We start from the raw sequence: 13,536 nt of genomic DNA, 5'->3' as shown, positions 1-13,536 counted from the left end.
TTAATCTAGAATTATTTTATATGCTTTTAATGAGAAAGGATCTACCTACCTGTGTTTGGAACCACTAAACGGCCACCCAGGTGTCCAAAAATGGCAGTTGTCTTCAGCTCACTTGTTGTTGAAATAGAAGACAGGTTCTGAATGTACGTAGCCTTGTTTCTAGCCTGTATTGTACCAAAAGCTCTATTATTCCCATGAGGAAAAGTTCCAGAATGTGCCTTCCCGTGGTACTCGGCCCTCTCCGTCACCCCTAAGGACACCATGAAGGAACTCTGCACTTTGACTTTGATGTCTGACAGCGGGTTGAACAGCGAGGACTCCGTCATCAGCTCCTTGTCCAGGGGGTCCTGCAGGCAGATGGGCCCACTGTACGTCCTGCTCACCGTCAGGTCCGGCTGCATGGAGGAGTTCAAGAGCAGGGAGTTGCCTGGCAGAAGGAAGCACATCAGGGAGTCACTCACTGCACTCCTGGAGAGGTTAAATCAGAAGCCTCTTTCTGAACTCTCCACCATTTCCTTTGGGACCCACCCCTCCTTCCTGATACTCTCAGAGCTCAAAATCACATAAAGTAATGTTAAAAAACAGATGAAGTGATGCAACAGATCTAACAGGTACTTGGTCACTATGTTTTCCGTACTTCAGGCAACTCCAGAGTGAGTGAATCCAAGAAGGAACTTCCTTTTTGTTCTGGATTCAGGTTTTTGCATATACTGTTTTTCTTTTTTTCTTTTTTTTTTTTTAACATTAAAACCGATTGGGTGAAAACAAATCTTCCTGCAGACCTTTTCCATGAGCAGCACAAAATGATAGCTTCATGCCTGAGGGAAACTGGGTTGAAACAAAGTGGGACAAGAGTAACAATATAGGGAAAAATACCACAGTCATTCATTTAGGAGCATTTTAGCTCAGAAAACACTGAGAAAAAGAGAAGGAATGGCTCGATGTAGGGCCTGAATCCTTTAGCTGGTTTGGTCTTTTTTTGGGGTTCTTTTCTTTGGTTGGTTTTTAGTAAATAGAAGTTTTCCAAAGTAAGTAATTTTCTGGAGATTCTCTGTATTGCAGCTTTGAAAATCTGATCACTTTAAGGGACTGCAGGTTGGGTTGCTAGCATTATAAATGCATTTCTCCAAAGAATAAAATTTGGATCACGCTGATCTGTTGTCCATATGTCAGTATTGTGCTCTCTTTTCTCAGCAAACTGAACAGAGAATTGGCCTTTTTTTCAGCTGAATTGTTTAGTTTACAAATGTTCTTATTTTAAAAACCCACAGACAGAGAACCCAAAGTAACTGAAACTGAACTAATAGCATCCTGGCATAAAAGAAATTGGCATGCTCAGATATTTTCAGAGCATCCAGAACTAATGTTTTTGAAACATTAAGTCAAACAGACAATTCCCCAGACTCAAAACAAGACTTTCATGGCAAACTGAACAAGTTACTATTTGAGACAGTCATTGAGAATTACATGACTCTAATTAAAGGCTTGGATGACTGAGTAAACGTCCTTCAAACATCCTTGTCTACCAAGCCCTTTTTCCAATTTCTTGCAATTTATGCTTGGTGAGGAATGTCTCCCAGAAAATAAAGTAACTGTAAAAACAACAACACGAAAAACCCAACCAAACTGCAGCATATTTCACTCTTCCGAAGAGAGTGGAGAGAGGGGGAGACTTTCACACCCCACCAACACAACCACCCACCCACACTAAGGCAGGTCTCATGTTAGAATGTCAGCACAGAGTTAAAGACACAGGCTATTTTAAAGTAATCACCATTTGTATTCCTCCCCACCTTTCTGTCCGAAGGAAGTAATATTCCAGGAAACATCTGAGTGTTGCTTTCAGTGAAAGTAAACATTTCTTCCATATTTTACAGTACTGGTGGCTTTCTAAAGTTTTTTCGGGGTTTTTTGTTTGTTTTGTTTAAATCAATACATGTTTACACACATTTATTTCCCACAGACCTCAGAATGTGGATGTCTGCATGCTAACAGCAGCTTATAAAAATACTTAAAGTTTGGTTTCTCAAATTAACAGTAAAAAACTAATCATTTTATTGGAGTAAAGAAAATAGAAGACCTGTAACTGAACAGGAACTACAGACGCGCTTTCTGGGGTTGTTTCGATTTGGTTTATTTGTTTTGGTTTGTTTGGGCTTTTTCTAAGTCACCAATGTCAGTGTAGAAGCCAGTGACAGTATTTCTAAAGCATTTAGAGTGTGGTCAAGGAAGATGATGCATTTGTCCAAGCTGCCATGACAGAGCAGTAGCAGAGACTGTTCCAACCACCAGCCCCTGCTCCCGGTGCTGCAGCGTTCAGCTCCTCAAAGGAGCTGGAGTGCCCTCCCACAGCCAGTCCCTCAATATGAGTTCAGCATCTCTTTGCAGTAGGAGCTCTGGAGAGAAGAAAATGAAATCACAACACTAACCTTGTCTGACTGTTTTAAAATTAAATGTCTGGAAGCCTCCTGTCAGTGCAGATGAATCAATCACATCCACGCCGTACTCACTCTGACTCCGTCTGTAAAGGGTAACGCCAACCACCAGCACAGCTACAGCAATGACTGCTGCCCCCAGGCCGGAGTACAGGGCGATGTCACTGGCAGTCTCGATATCTGAAAGGAGAAGAAGCGGCTGCCAAGTCAGCAACGCTCACGAGAACGTTCTGACTGGAGCTGGCGGCCGTGAGCAAAGGGGAGAACGTGAGGCCACAGACACGTGGCCGAGGAGGTAAAGCTGGAGACATGAATGTGGAGCAGCATAGTGGAGCACAAAGGAACACTGAAAACCAAACGTTTGACAGCAGGAGCAAATTTCATTGAATCACAGACTGTTTGGGTTGGAAGGGACCTTAAAGCCCATGAGTCCCACCCCCCTGCCCCAGGCAGGGACACCTTCCACTAGCCCAGGTTGCCCAAAGCCCCGTCCAACCTGGCCTTGAACCCTTCCAGTTAGGGGGCAGCCACAGCTTCTCTGGGCAACCTGTGCCAGGGCCTCACCCCCCTCACAGGGAAGAATTTCTTCCTTAGATCTGATCTAAATCTGCCCTCTTTCAGTTTAAACCCGTTACCCCTCATCCTATCCCTACCCCCCTGACCAAGAGTCCCTCCCCCCTTTCCTGTAGCCCCTTTAAGACCTGGGAGGCCGCTCTAAGGTCTCCCCAGAGCCTTCTCTTCTCCAGCTGAACCCCCCAACTCTCTCAGCCTGTCCTCACAGGGGGGTGCTCCAGCCCCCCGAGCATCTTCGTGGCCTCCTCCAGACTGGCTCCAGGGCTGCTCTCAACCCACTCCTCGCCCAGCCTGGATTTGTGCTTGGGACTGCCCTGACCCATGGGCAGGACCTTGCCCTTGGCCTTGTTGAACTTCAGGAGGTTTGCACGGGTTTCCTGATGCATCACTCCGTATAGGTGAGCTTCCACTGTTTTAGGGATGGCATCATGGTCTTTACAGCTTTTTTAAAATGGGAGCGTTGGACTTGTAACAGTCAGAGCACTTCCCACTCATCAGCACACGCTGCCAGCCTGGGCTCCTTGCTCCTCGCTTCCCATTCCAGCCCAGTGGAGATCATTAAGGTATGGTAATACAACCCTTAAAGGCAGGACCCGGAACAACCGCAGCTCGGGAGGGCTGCTTTAGCTATCAGCAGGACTCTCATCTATTGCTAGCTTCCAGGGACATGGAAGTTTTAGGTTTGAATTCTGGAGCTAATCCAGGAGGCTGTGAATCCTCTGAAAAAATCTTAGTGGAGCTTTCCCCTTCCCCCTCTCTCTATTTTCTGTGTGAGCTTTAGTCTAAGAAGGAACAGTCTGTGCTCTCACAGCTCAGAGGGGCCGAGGAGATCCCACGTATCTCCTCGGACTCCTGCAAACACCTTCAGTCTTTAAAAACAGGTTGGAACCCAAACCTTCCCTGTGATCCCACGCATGCACTAAGCTTACAACCAAGTTTTCTAAGACTTCAAACTTTTACAGCAGAGAAAAAAGAATTCACTGCTTTGAAAGAATGAATCCAAATGAAACCTGCAATATTATGTAATTGAATTATCCAGTCCTGCTATTCTACATCTTCTGGGATTTGGGACCACGTACCATGAAATTAAATTACTTGGCAAGTACACTTAGTGGGTCCTTAGATAGTTCCCTTAATGCCAAACTCCAGTTTAGAGAAGAGAGAATCATGTATTCACCCTCTACATCATCTGTGATCCCACTGTGCGGTGCTTCTGCTGTCAAGTGAGAAGCCCTTGGTACAGAGAGTGCACTTACTTATAACAAACGACAGTGACAAAATAACTAGGGAATCCAGGCTATTCAGTATCAGTAAATAAACTGCAATGTACAGAAATAGGGTAGGAAGTTAAATTCAGCATTTAATAAATAGCCAATTACTGTAATTACTTAATTAGTATTTGGGAGGAGGCTCCTGTTGTGCATATGTTTTCCTGCAGAAAATCAGATAACTATTTGAGCTGAATTTTTAAAATGAACATGAAACTTCCGACCATTGAGATGAAAGAAATGAGTACCTATGGGCAGCAGCAGAAAAGCCAATTTTCCTGGCTCACCAGTTTCTCATGTAAATGCAGAGCCTGACAACTACCAACAGGAGCAGCTGACTTCCCGGGAAGGCACCGCCAGCTGCCAGCGCCCAGCCCAGAGCCGACTGCGCCCGAACGCGAGCGAAACACCCCACGAGTAGCAGCAGCGAGGAGAGGGAGTGCGAAACGCTGCCTGAAGGGGCTGGAGCAGACCGGAGGGTTCCTGGGAGTGAGGCCACGCAACGGGTTTTTCACTTGGGCAGCTGAATCACAAGGAAAATAAACTGACTCAAACATCCTTAATAGGAAGCACCCCCATTCTCAAACTGTTCCCAGTCAACCCCAAATACAACATTCCAACATCCCATTCAACCCAAAATAAATGTTTTGAAATCAGTTTTACTAGGACTGCTAATTAGCCAGAAAATACTTCTGCAAAAATTCTGCTCAATTTTCCAATAACCTCATAGTGAAAAAGGTTTCTGTTTTTAACACATTTAGAACTTGCTGAGAAGGAAAAAAAAAGAAAAAAAAAATCACAAAATTTCCATGCAAGTATCAGCTTTCAGAAGTGGCGTGTCACAAGTAATCACAACTAAATAAACGTGTAACTGTTACCCAGCTTCTTAAAGCATCACAGTTGCCACACAGTTCTACTAAATAAACTACTAGAGAAAAGGATTTTTTTCTGAGGCCTTTTTTTCCCCATTTTTCCATGAGATGCCCCCTTGAAAAATGTTGTAAGGAGAATTTTGAGCATTTTCAGTTCAAAGTTCAGAATTTCAGGAAGTGATCTGTTAGCTGACAATGTGAATGTCTCAGACTAACAGCAGGAGATGCCCATGTCCTCTTACGCCAGATGGAAAAAGTAAATGCAGAAAGACAGTCCCAAAGGGAGACCCCTGACGTACCTCCCATCCAACCAAGAGAGCCCGAATCCCAACCCAGTGCCTCCATCACGTACGGGTTTACCTCCATTTTATTCTCTAGTATCAGGTGCAGAAAGAAAAGTACAGAAACTAATTACGTTTCTATTTCTTCCAGTTTTCTACTCCCAAGCTATTTTGTTGTTACAGGGAATTAATTGTGAAACTCTACTGTTGACTTAATTTTTGTGGTTAATGAGTGCAAGGAATTAGCCAAGAGAAGAAATGCTAAATATCTCCAGTGGTGAAAGAAACCTGACAGCAAGTGGGTTCTTTGCCTTTCCAGAGAACCGTAGTGAGCTGGTAGTTATTTCACATGAAGCACCTTCACATCTTCCATTTTGATCATTACTTTAAAACAGAAGAGCGCTGAAAATTTGAATTACCTCTTCTACCTTCTTGGGATAATAAATTATACAAGTCTGAAACATGCAGAAATAACCTATCAGTAAAAAATTACTGCCACCATAATGGCAGCAGGTAGCAAATACAGGAGTTGATCTTTCACCATCAAAACCAGAATATAAAACCCACCTCAAGTTCTCACCTGTGAGTGATTGTAATTTATACTCTAAAGCTACTTAAATAGTTCAGTGCTTCTTTTCAATCGATTCAGATGTCAGATAATTTCAGTCTTATACTTTTATAACTGCACAAGATTGTTGGACACAGGTTAAAGATGAGAGCAAGAATACAGAATTTTAAAAAATGAGAACAGCTTGTCTCAAGCAAAATTTTTCTGGAGAGAGAATTTTGTTTCCAGTGAATGCTTGTAAGTATCCCTAGAACTTGAATTTGACACTTTTCTATATATTTTATGATTAAAAGCTCTTACAGTTATTTTTTCTGAATTTCCTTATCTTTAATAAAATGGTCATTGTTCTGTTTCATAGAAGACCTGGAAGAGTTATTCAGGTGTTCCCAGAACTATCCCACTGCAAGGTGAAAACCCCACCCACAAACCCAAAGTAACTAAACCACACAGAGTTCAGAGGAAAAGGACATCCCCTCTGAGAACTTGGTAGGTTTGTAAATAGCTTTATCTTAAAAGAGTAAAACAAGAGTGATGTGGTATTCCTTTGAATTGTTCCTAGGGAATATATCTGCTTAAGAAAAGGAACTTTTATTTTGATTTAGGATGCTAGTATCTTTTTGGAAACAAATACTGTTTTTTTAAAGTCATTTTAATCTCTTCCCCTTTCTGTCTTTCTTATGGGTAATTCCTTTCATGAGAGACTAAAAATTAAAGGAAAAGAGAAAAGCATGGCAAATTTGGGGAACGCAGTAATTTTCTGCTTTTATTTTTTCCCAGAAGGGAACAAAGTGAAAAACAAACAAACTAAAAAGGAAAACATTTCTAGTCAACCAATTACTATTTAATGAGCTGCATCCTCCCAGCCTAGAGGAGGCAGGGGCTCTCACAGAGCACTACGATTTTTATACATTCCAGTGGCAGGATACATGTTTGTGGTAATTGTAGCCTATACTTCACCTCCTGACACTGTTACACAACATTTATTGAAAGCACATTTGATGGTAATGAAGTTTCTATTAACTATGATTAAGTTTCATAAAGCACCTGAAGATAATTTAAGATGTGCAGGAGCAGAAAATGAAACATTTGGTTTAGTACATTAGAAACGTAATTGATTAAATTATCTCATTTACAATAAGTGCTTTCCAGGAGCTGTGCGGGGCGCACATTTCCCCCCACCTACCGTTAGTTTGCTACGAGATTGGAAAGATTCTTCCCGCTCCCCATCCTCCCCCAGTTTTCTGTCACTTACTTCTGGTACCCCTTAGCAACCTGAAGTCTGTTTCTTCATACAGCCAGTCTTCGAGAACAAGGATCAAGAACCATGGAAGAGGTTATTTAGTAGAACAGGTTGTTTCTCAATTATCTTCATAATTGACTTTGATTTTGCATCAACGATGATCCATGCAGTCTTAAACTAAGTTCCTGTTTGGCTGAATAGCAACAAGCTGTATTATATGTTTCTAACCCCACAGCTATAAAGAAACCCTCTAATTCTCCCAAGTATCTTCTATGCTAAAATCAATTCCATTAAAGTTACTTTTTTTAATAAATCAGAAGATAAAGCGATTTGACTGATATTCTTTCCAGATTCCCTGATTAAATGGGAACTGTGCAGGTACATGAGCAGAACCGTATCAATTGCCTGAGCTGCGTTATGACACAGACCAACTGTACGTGACCAATTAGGAGACGAGTCCAGCGAGACAAGATGACAAAATTAAAACCACTTACGCGGCCAAGGCAGCCGCAGCATGTTTTTGAGCTATCTAAATTTGATTTTGGGTATCCTTAGAAATACTTAAGAACTGGAAACGTAAAGGAGAAGTATTCTCACCACAAGCTTTCTACGCATTCGGAACTGTTTCCTGGTGAAGCCGGGTGGCTGTTGTGCACCCTACACCGTATTAAAACACCTTTTCAAAAGCCAAACACCTTTCACTCACCCAGGCTGTAGCCATCTTGCACAGTAACTGTGCTCCTCTATAATTACTATTTTTTTGTATCACATTTTTGCTGCCATTTAGTTACGTTCCTTTGTAAATAGTTACAAAGTTGTCAGTGGATTACATGGATTTGAACTGGACCAGATCCTTTAAAACTCTTGGTTGATCAGACAGAGGAGTACTCTGGGATCTGATAACCAAACAGGCTTCGTTCAAACCAGCAAGAAATTTTTCTGCAGTCTACAGCACATGAGCTCAAAGGAGCTACAGCTCAGGTTAAGATTTCCACACGTTTTCCTAATGTTTTAGGGCTCAAGTTCCATAAAATTTCAAATAATCTGATCACCCTATGCCTCCATATCCTGGAGGAATGTCCGGACTTAATACCTACATATTTTGTAATATATAATAGAAGAATCTGTCTTCAAAGAAGATAGAAGCAATTGCACGTGTTACTTCTCAGTACAGGTGGATTCTTGTTTTAAGTCCTTTAAAGGAATTAAGCCAAAAATGTGTTTTATGAATCTATTTGTCAAAATTCAAAGACAATTTTTTGCTGAAAATGAAGCAGTCAAAAATCTTCAAAATTTTGTGTATGGTCTATGAAAGAAGCAGCAATGTGTTTGCTTTAAAGCAGATAGGCCTCACGGAAATTGTGGTTTTGATGAAATTGTGTCTTTTTTCTTTTCTTTAAGAAAATCTTTCAGTTAGGCAATTCACTCCAAATGTGTTCCTCTAAACTAGAATTCCACTGAAATCAGGCTAAGACTGAGGAACAAAGAGTGCAGGGTAGAAGCCTCCCCGAGCAGTATATAAATGACATCTATATCCTCTCTACAGCATAAAGCATATAAACACCCTCTACCAGTTGATAAATGAAGGCCGACGTGAGCTGAACGAGATCAGACAGAGGCAGCAGCGGAACCAGATTTGACCCAAGAAAGCCAAACTCCTGTATTAATTCCTTTTTTTCTAATTACAAGTCCTCAAGAGATCAATTTCCAGATAAGCATGCCTGTAGAAAGGGCTCCCAGTCAGACACAAATTACTAAAGAACGGTCGCTTTTCGATTTTTAGTCTAAAATCTATGATCACAAAGTTGCTAAGAAGATGCTTTCAGTAGATGTGAAAGCCTTTCATATAACCTTCAGTTTTATTTAGCTCCTAAACAAATAAAACAGAATGGCAGAGAAGATGAGAGAAATCATATTTACAAGAGAAAAAAAATAACTTACTTTGGGATTTTATTTCATGAAGAGGTTTTTTATCTGAGAGAGAGAGAGAGAGAGAGAAAGTTGCACTTAATAAATTTACATGGAGCATATCTATTTCCTATATCGCGTCTGTCTGGCTCTATAAATGAAACATTTTCTGCTTGTTTGCTGACAATATGAATATTTTATGCTGTCCATATTTTTCCCTTTTTTTTTTTTTTTTTTTCCCCTAAATCTCTTTCAAGATGTTTCTTTGCAGTAATTTCTCACTTGGTTAATTCAAGTATTTGTTAGCTTTATTGGATGCTTTTATTCAGAATATTATACAGCTCAGCAATAAGGAAGTTCCATACTTTGAAGCGGATCGCTTGCAAAGGAAGTCGGTTAAGAACTGATTATTTCTTTGTATGTTTGATATATGGAAAGGTTAGTGATGGACATTTAAAAAACTAATTTATAAAATATAAAAGTGTACAGTATAGTCACATTTATGTTTCTAAATATACACCAGTAATGACACCTCTACGTGGATATAAAGAACACCCAGAATCAATGTACTACACACACGTGCAAGTATCAAACAGGTTTATACAGCAGCGTCTCTCAGCAACGAGGCCTCTCTGGTCTCCCCCGTTACAACCCGGTACCCGAAGCACAAACCCTCAGGGAACGGGAGGCTGGGGCCGGCGCAGCACCCACACCACACTCTGGAGGTGCCCGTGGCACCCAGCGACCCCCCGGGCCGGCCAGTCCCGGCGCAACAGGCTGGAGGGGACGTGCCCACGACCCCAGGACCCTGCTTACGAACTCAGGGGGTGGGGAGGGTGGCCGGGGCTGTCAGTACAGCCACCCCTCAGCTTCCCGGGCAGCATGCCTGACTTCGGCACCTTTTCCAGTACCTTTTCTTGACAGGTTGTCTGCAGAAAACAACAGAACCCAACAGATAACTTACTCATTTCTCTGAAACGCGCCATGGGCTCGCAGTTCAGCAGAATGAAATCTAATAGAATAAAATGCGGGACAGAAGCCCTTAAGCAGATAAGACTCTATCCACGTTGTGGCACTTTGCGTTGTAACTGACTGAGCTGTTCACCAATTTATTTTTTGGATTTCTTGTTGAACGAAGGATCCGGTATTGGCCACCTCTAGAGGTGGGTTCCCAGCAGAGGCACCGTTAGTGCCGTCCTGCGCTGGACCCTGGGATACAGCAGTTGGGACAGAAACCACCTCGAGGGACAAGATCTTTTACTCTGTGATAACGTAAGCAAAGGGACCATGAGGCACCTTCTGAAAACGATCAGTTTAGTAATGCTTAACCCACAAGATTCTTGGGTTTTGGCTTTGCCAAAAAGCTGGGTGTGTTGCTTTCTTTCCTTCTTTAAGTTGTTTTCATTTTTGCTAGGAAATGATAGACGTAAACACCAAATGAACAGTGGCAGACTCAGCTCTGCAGTGGAAACATTTCCATGCTGCTGACACAGTGCTATCTACAGAGAACTGCAATGGAACTGAAACGCGTTTGCCACGTAAACTGGTGAGACTGCTCGATCCAGAAGCCTCTTGGCAATATTCAGTATCATGGCTGGTTGAAAAATGGAAAACAACATTATTTGTGATTTATGATGCATTAGTAAAAACATGGGTTTAGTTCATCTGCTTATGGCCTACTTGTTTGTTTCTTTTTTGGGCACTGGGAAAAGAAATCAATAGCTTTTGAAGTTGTAAAAAAAATAACTTTAAAGCAAATAGATAAAAGTAAACCAAAAAACTCTACAAACCCCTCTCTTTTTAAGCAAAGAAAAAGCTTTCACCTCTGCAAGACAGAGAGAAATCCACCATGGAAAAGTGTACTGTCAAGAATGCTGCTAGGGAGTAAACAATGAAAGAAAAATATGCAAGAAACCAGTAAGTTATTGGGACTATCTTGAGGGAAAGTGACCTTTGCGTTCAGACGGAGGCAAGCTCTGTTCTTCTCCCAACTTGGCAGGCCTGGCAATCTTTCATACATATCAAAACCAAAAATAATTCTACCTTTCTTCTGCATATAAGTTTGTATCTATTCAGCTGTTACAAGTCCTGGAAGAAACGCCCTGAAAGAAAAGCACTTTCAGGTGCTTCTCAGTGAAGGACTGGACTATCCCGGATCCAGCCAGAAAATGAGAAACTGAAGTGAGGAAAAGGATGTTCCTGTGGATGAAGGGGTGTCACCTCTGGGGTATTCCCAACCGCTCCTGTCAGGGACTCAGTAAGGAATGGAGAGTAGACCCTGTTTTATCACCATTTCATTCACCGACTCCAAATTTGAAAATTCACACTACGGATGAGTATTTTTTCTGTCAGTTCGGAATCGGGTCTGTGCTTTCCTGGCATCTTATGTTCTCCCCCTTACTTTCATTTGAGTTCTTATTTGTTAACCAAAGAAATGTTTCATTTCTATTTTTGCCTCACGAAAGGAACAAAGTTAACAAGTTGTGCCTGATAAATAACCTCGGAGAGATTAGTTTTCTGTAGCACAGTACTGCATTTCCTTCACAATTCCCCGCGGGATGAAAAGCAAAGCAGAAAAGGCACGTATTGGAAGATGAACAGGGGAAAAAGATCTTTAAAAAATAGGGTAATTGCATCAATTCCTATTAGCTGGGAAAGCAATTACAGCCCTAAAAATAATCTGACACAAGTACACACATACAGCGTGACCCATAAAGGAGTAATACTGTCACACTCCAAGATGAAAGGAACAAGAGACACTCAACACTCGCGGCTCTGGGAAGGCGTCTGGGAGTTGGGACGCAGCCCGCGCTCCGCGGTACCGCCCGTCCCAGCAGGAGGGACAGGAGGGACACACCAGCTTATCCCAAACCCGAAGAACGTGTGGGCCGGGGCTGGACTCGGCTCCCCCAGCACCCACCAGTCCGCGCTGGCGTGGCGCCAAGGCCCTGGCTGCTCCTGCACCGCTCGGCTCCCGGGGAGCCCCGCGGCACGGCCAGGCTGACGCTGACAACAAATTACACTGCAGCAGATTTTTTTTTTTGCCACATAATACCCAGAGATCAGCTTCTGATCCCAATATTAGGTGAAGGTAGAGAGAAATCTTCCATTTTATTTGTCTTTGGATTAATTTTAGAGTATTGTTGTTAGCTCACAGTTCCCCTAACTCCCATCTCACCTTGTAAGAGGAACAGAAATTCTTTACCCACTGAGATTTCTGCATGGAAAATCCAGCAGCAGCAGATTTCCCTCCGCCCCCCCGATACTCAGCATAAGCTGAGAATTTAATTTTGTTAATTTTAAGTAGTATTGCTTTGATGTCAACATATGCATCCCTAGTAGGCTCAGATTTTAAATGGCTTTTCATTTCAATCATAAAATTTGGGTTTTATTACTCATGCCACTTATACTTTGTAAAATGAGTTTGACAGTTCATTTTCAACATTGAAGTTATATTTCACAAACTTTGTGTTTCACAGCTGACAACAAAGTTGATTAAATCTGTACAGAATTTACTCATATTTTTAAAAATGCTTTTTGTATCTTTTTACCCATAATGATCCATTTTTTTTATTTTAAAGAAGGCAAGTTCTTCACATATAGCATATTAAGAACACTGTAAGTCTATTAAGAGCATTTTAAGTCCCACGTATAGAAAAGTGATTTGCTTCTCAAAGACAAACCTTTTGCTATTCTGGACATTTTGCTATTTCTGGACCATTGCACTGGTAACGTGTCTGTGAACAGAACTCCAAACACACAGCCCCTTCTCCTCTCTGTGCACTAACACCTTGCAGTATGTAACACCCTTGTTCACACAAAAAGCTTCAGAGGGTTTATCCTAGAATAGTTCCTGAAAACGCACCCCTGGAAGCAGCAGCATCAGCAACAGTCCTCAACAGACAGCGGGCAAGCACAGCCCCAGCCCTTTGCTCTCCGTGACAGGAGGACTCGTGCTGACGTTACAGCCATAACTCACCACCGTACAGAGCGACAGGGACGTTCCAAATCCTGCCTGTAGACAGGGTCTGGGTGAACTCCTCGGAGAGAGAGGCTAAGGAAGGAGAATTAACAGCTGGAGAAGCCACCAGCAAAAGCCCACGTGATGCAACACCTCACTGTTGGTACAACAGTGCTCAGACGCCCAATCTGTACCTGAAACCATCCCTGCTACAAGGACTCAAGGAGTTTTGGTGATTTTCCCCATGGAATGAAGCCATCACCATCAAATAAAATGTGCATCATGACTCTCAGTGCTCTTCCCCAGGCCACGTGCTCCTTCCAGACTACAAAATAAGCCTAAAACCATATTTGTTCCTCTGCTACCTCTGAAGCGTAAGCGCAGCGTGGAAATGACGCACAGGACTGACAGGTAACTACACCAAATGAGG

The 13,536-nt window shown here is 42.4% G+C and overlaps 1 protein-coding gene across 4 annotated transcripts in view; it reads right to left on the bottom strand.

The window, feature by feature from the left end:
- The window catches only part of UNC5D (unc-5 netrin receptor D), a 156,434-nt gene that overhangs the window by 29,573 nt on the left and 113,325 nt on the right, over positions 1-13,536 (bottom strand). The window contains exons 8-10 of one of the 4 annotated variants that reach the window (XM_074808111.1): positions 9,179-9,211; positions 2,430-2,615; positions 50-427 (exon numbers count right to left, since the gene is read on the bottom strand). In XM_074808111.1, the coding sequence (XP_074664212.1) occupies positions 50-427; positions 2,430-2,615; positions 9,179-9,211 (597 nt within the window). The remainder of the gene's footprint in view (positions 1-49; positions 428-2,429; positions 2,616-9,178; positions 9,212-13,536) is intronic. The other 3 variants (XM_074808113.1, XM_074808112.1, XM_074808115.1) reach the window with 3 other exon arrangements.

This window comes from Strix aluco, chromosome 28 (genome assembly GCF_031877795.1).
Source record: "Strix aluco isolate bStrAlu1 chromosome 28, bStrAlu1.hap1, whole genome shotgun sequence".
Classification (NCBI taxonomy): domain Eukaryota; kingdom Metazoa; phylum Chordata; class Aves; order Strigiformes; family Strigidae; genus Strix; species Strix aluco.
Note: the sequence above shows the minus strand (reverse complement) of the source record. Positions and strands in the feature narration are given on the sequence as shown.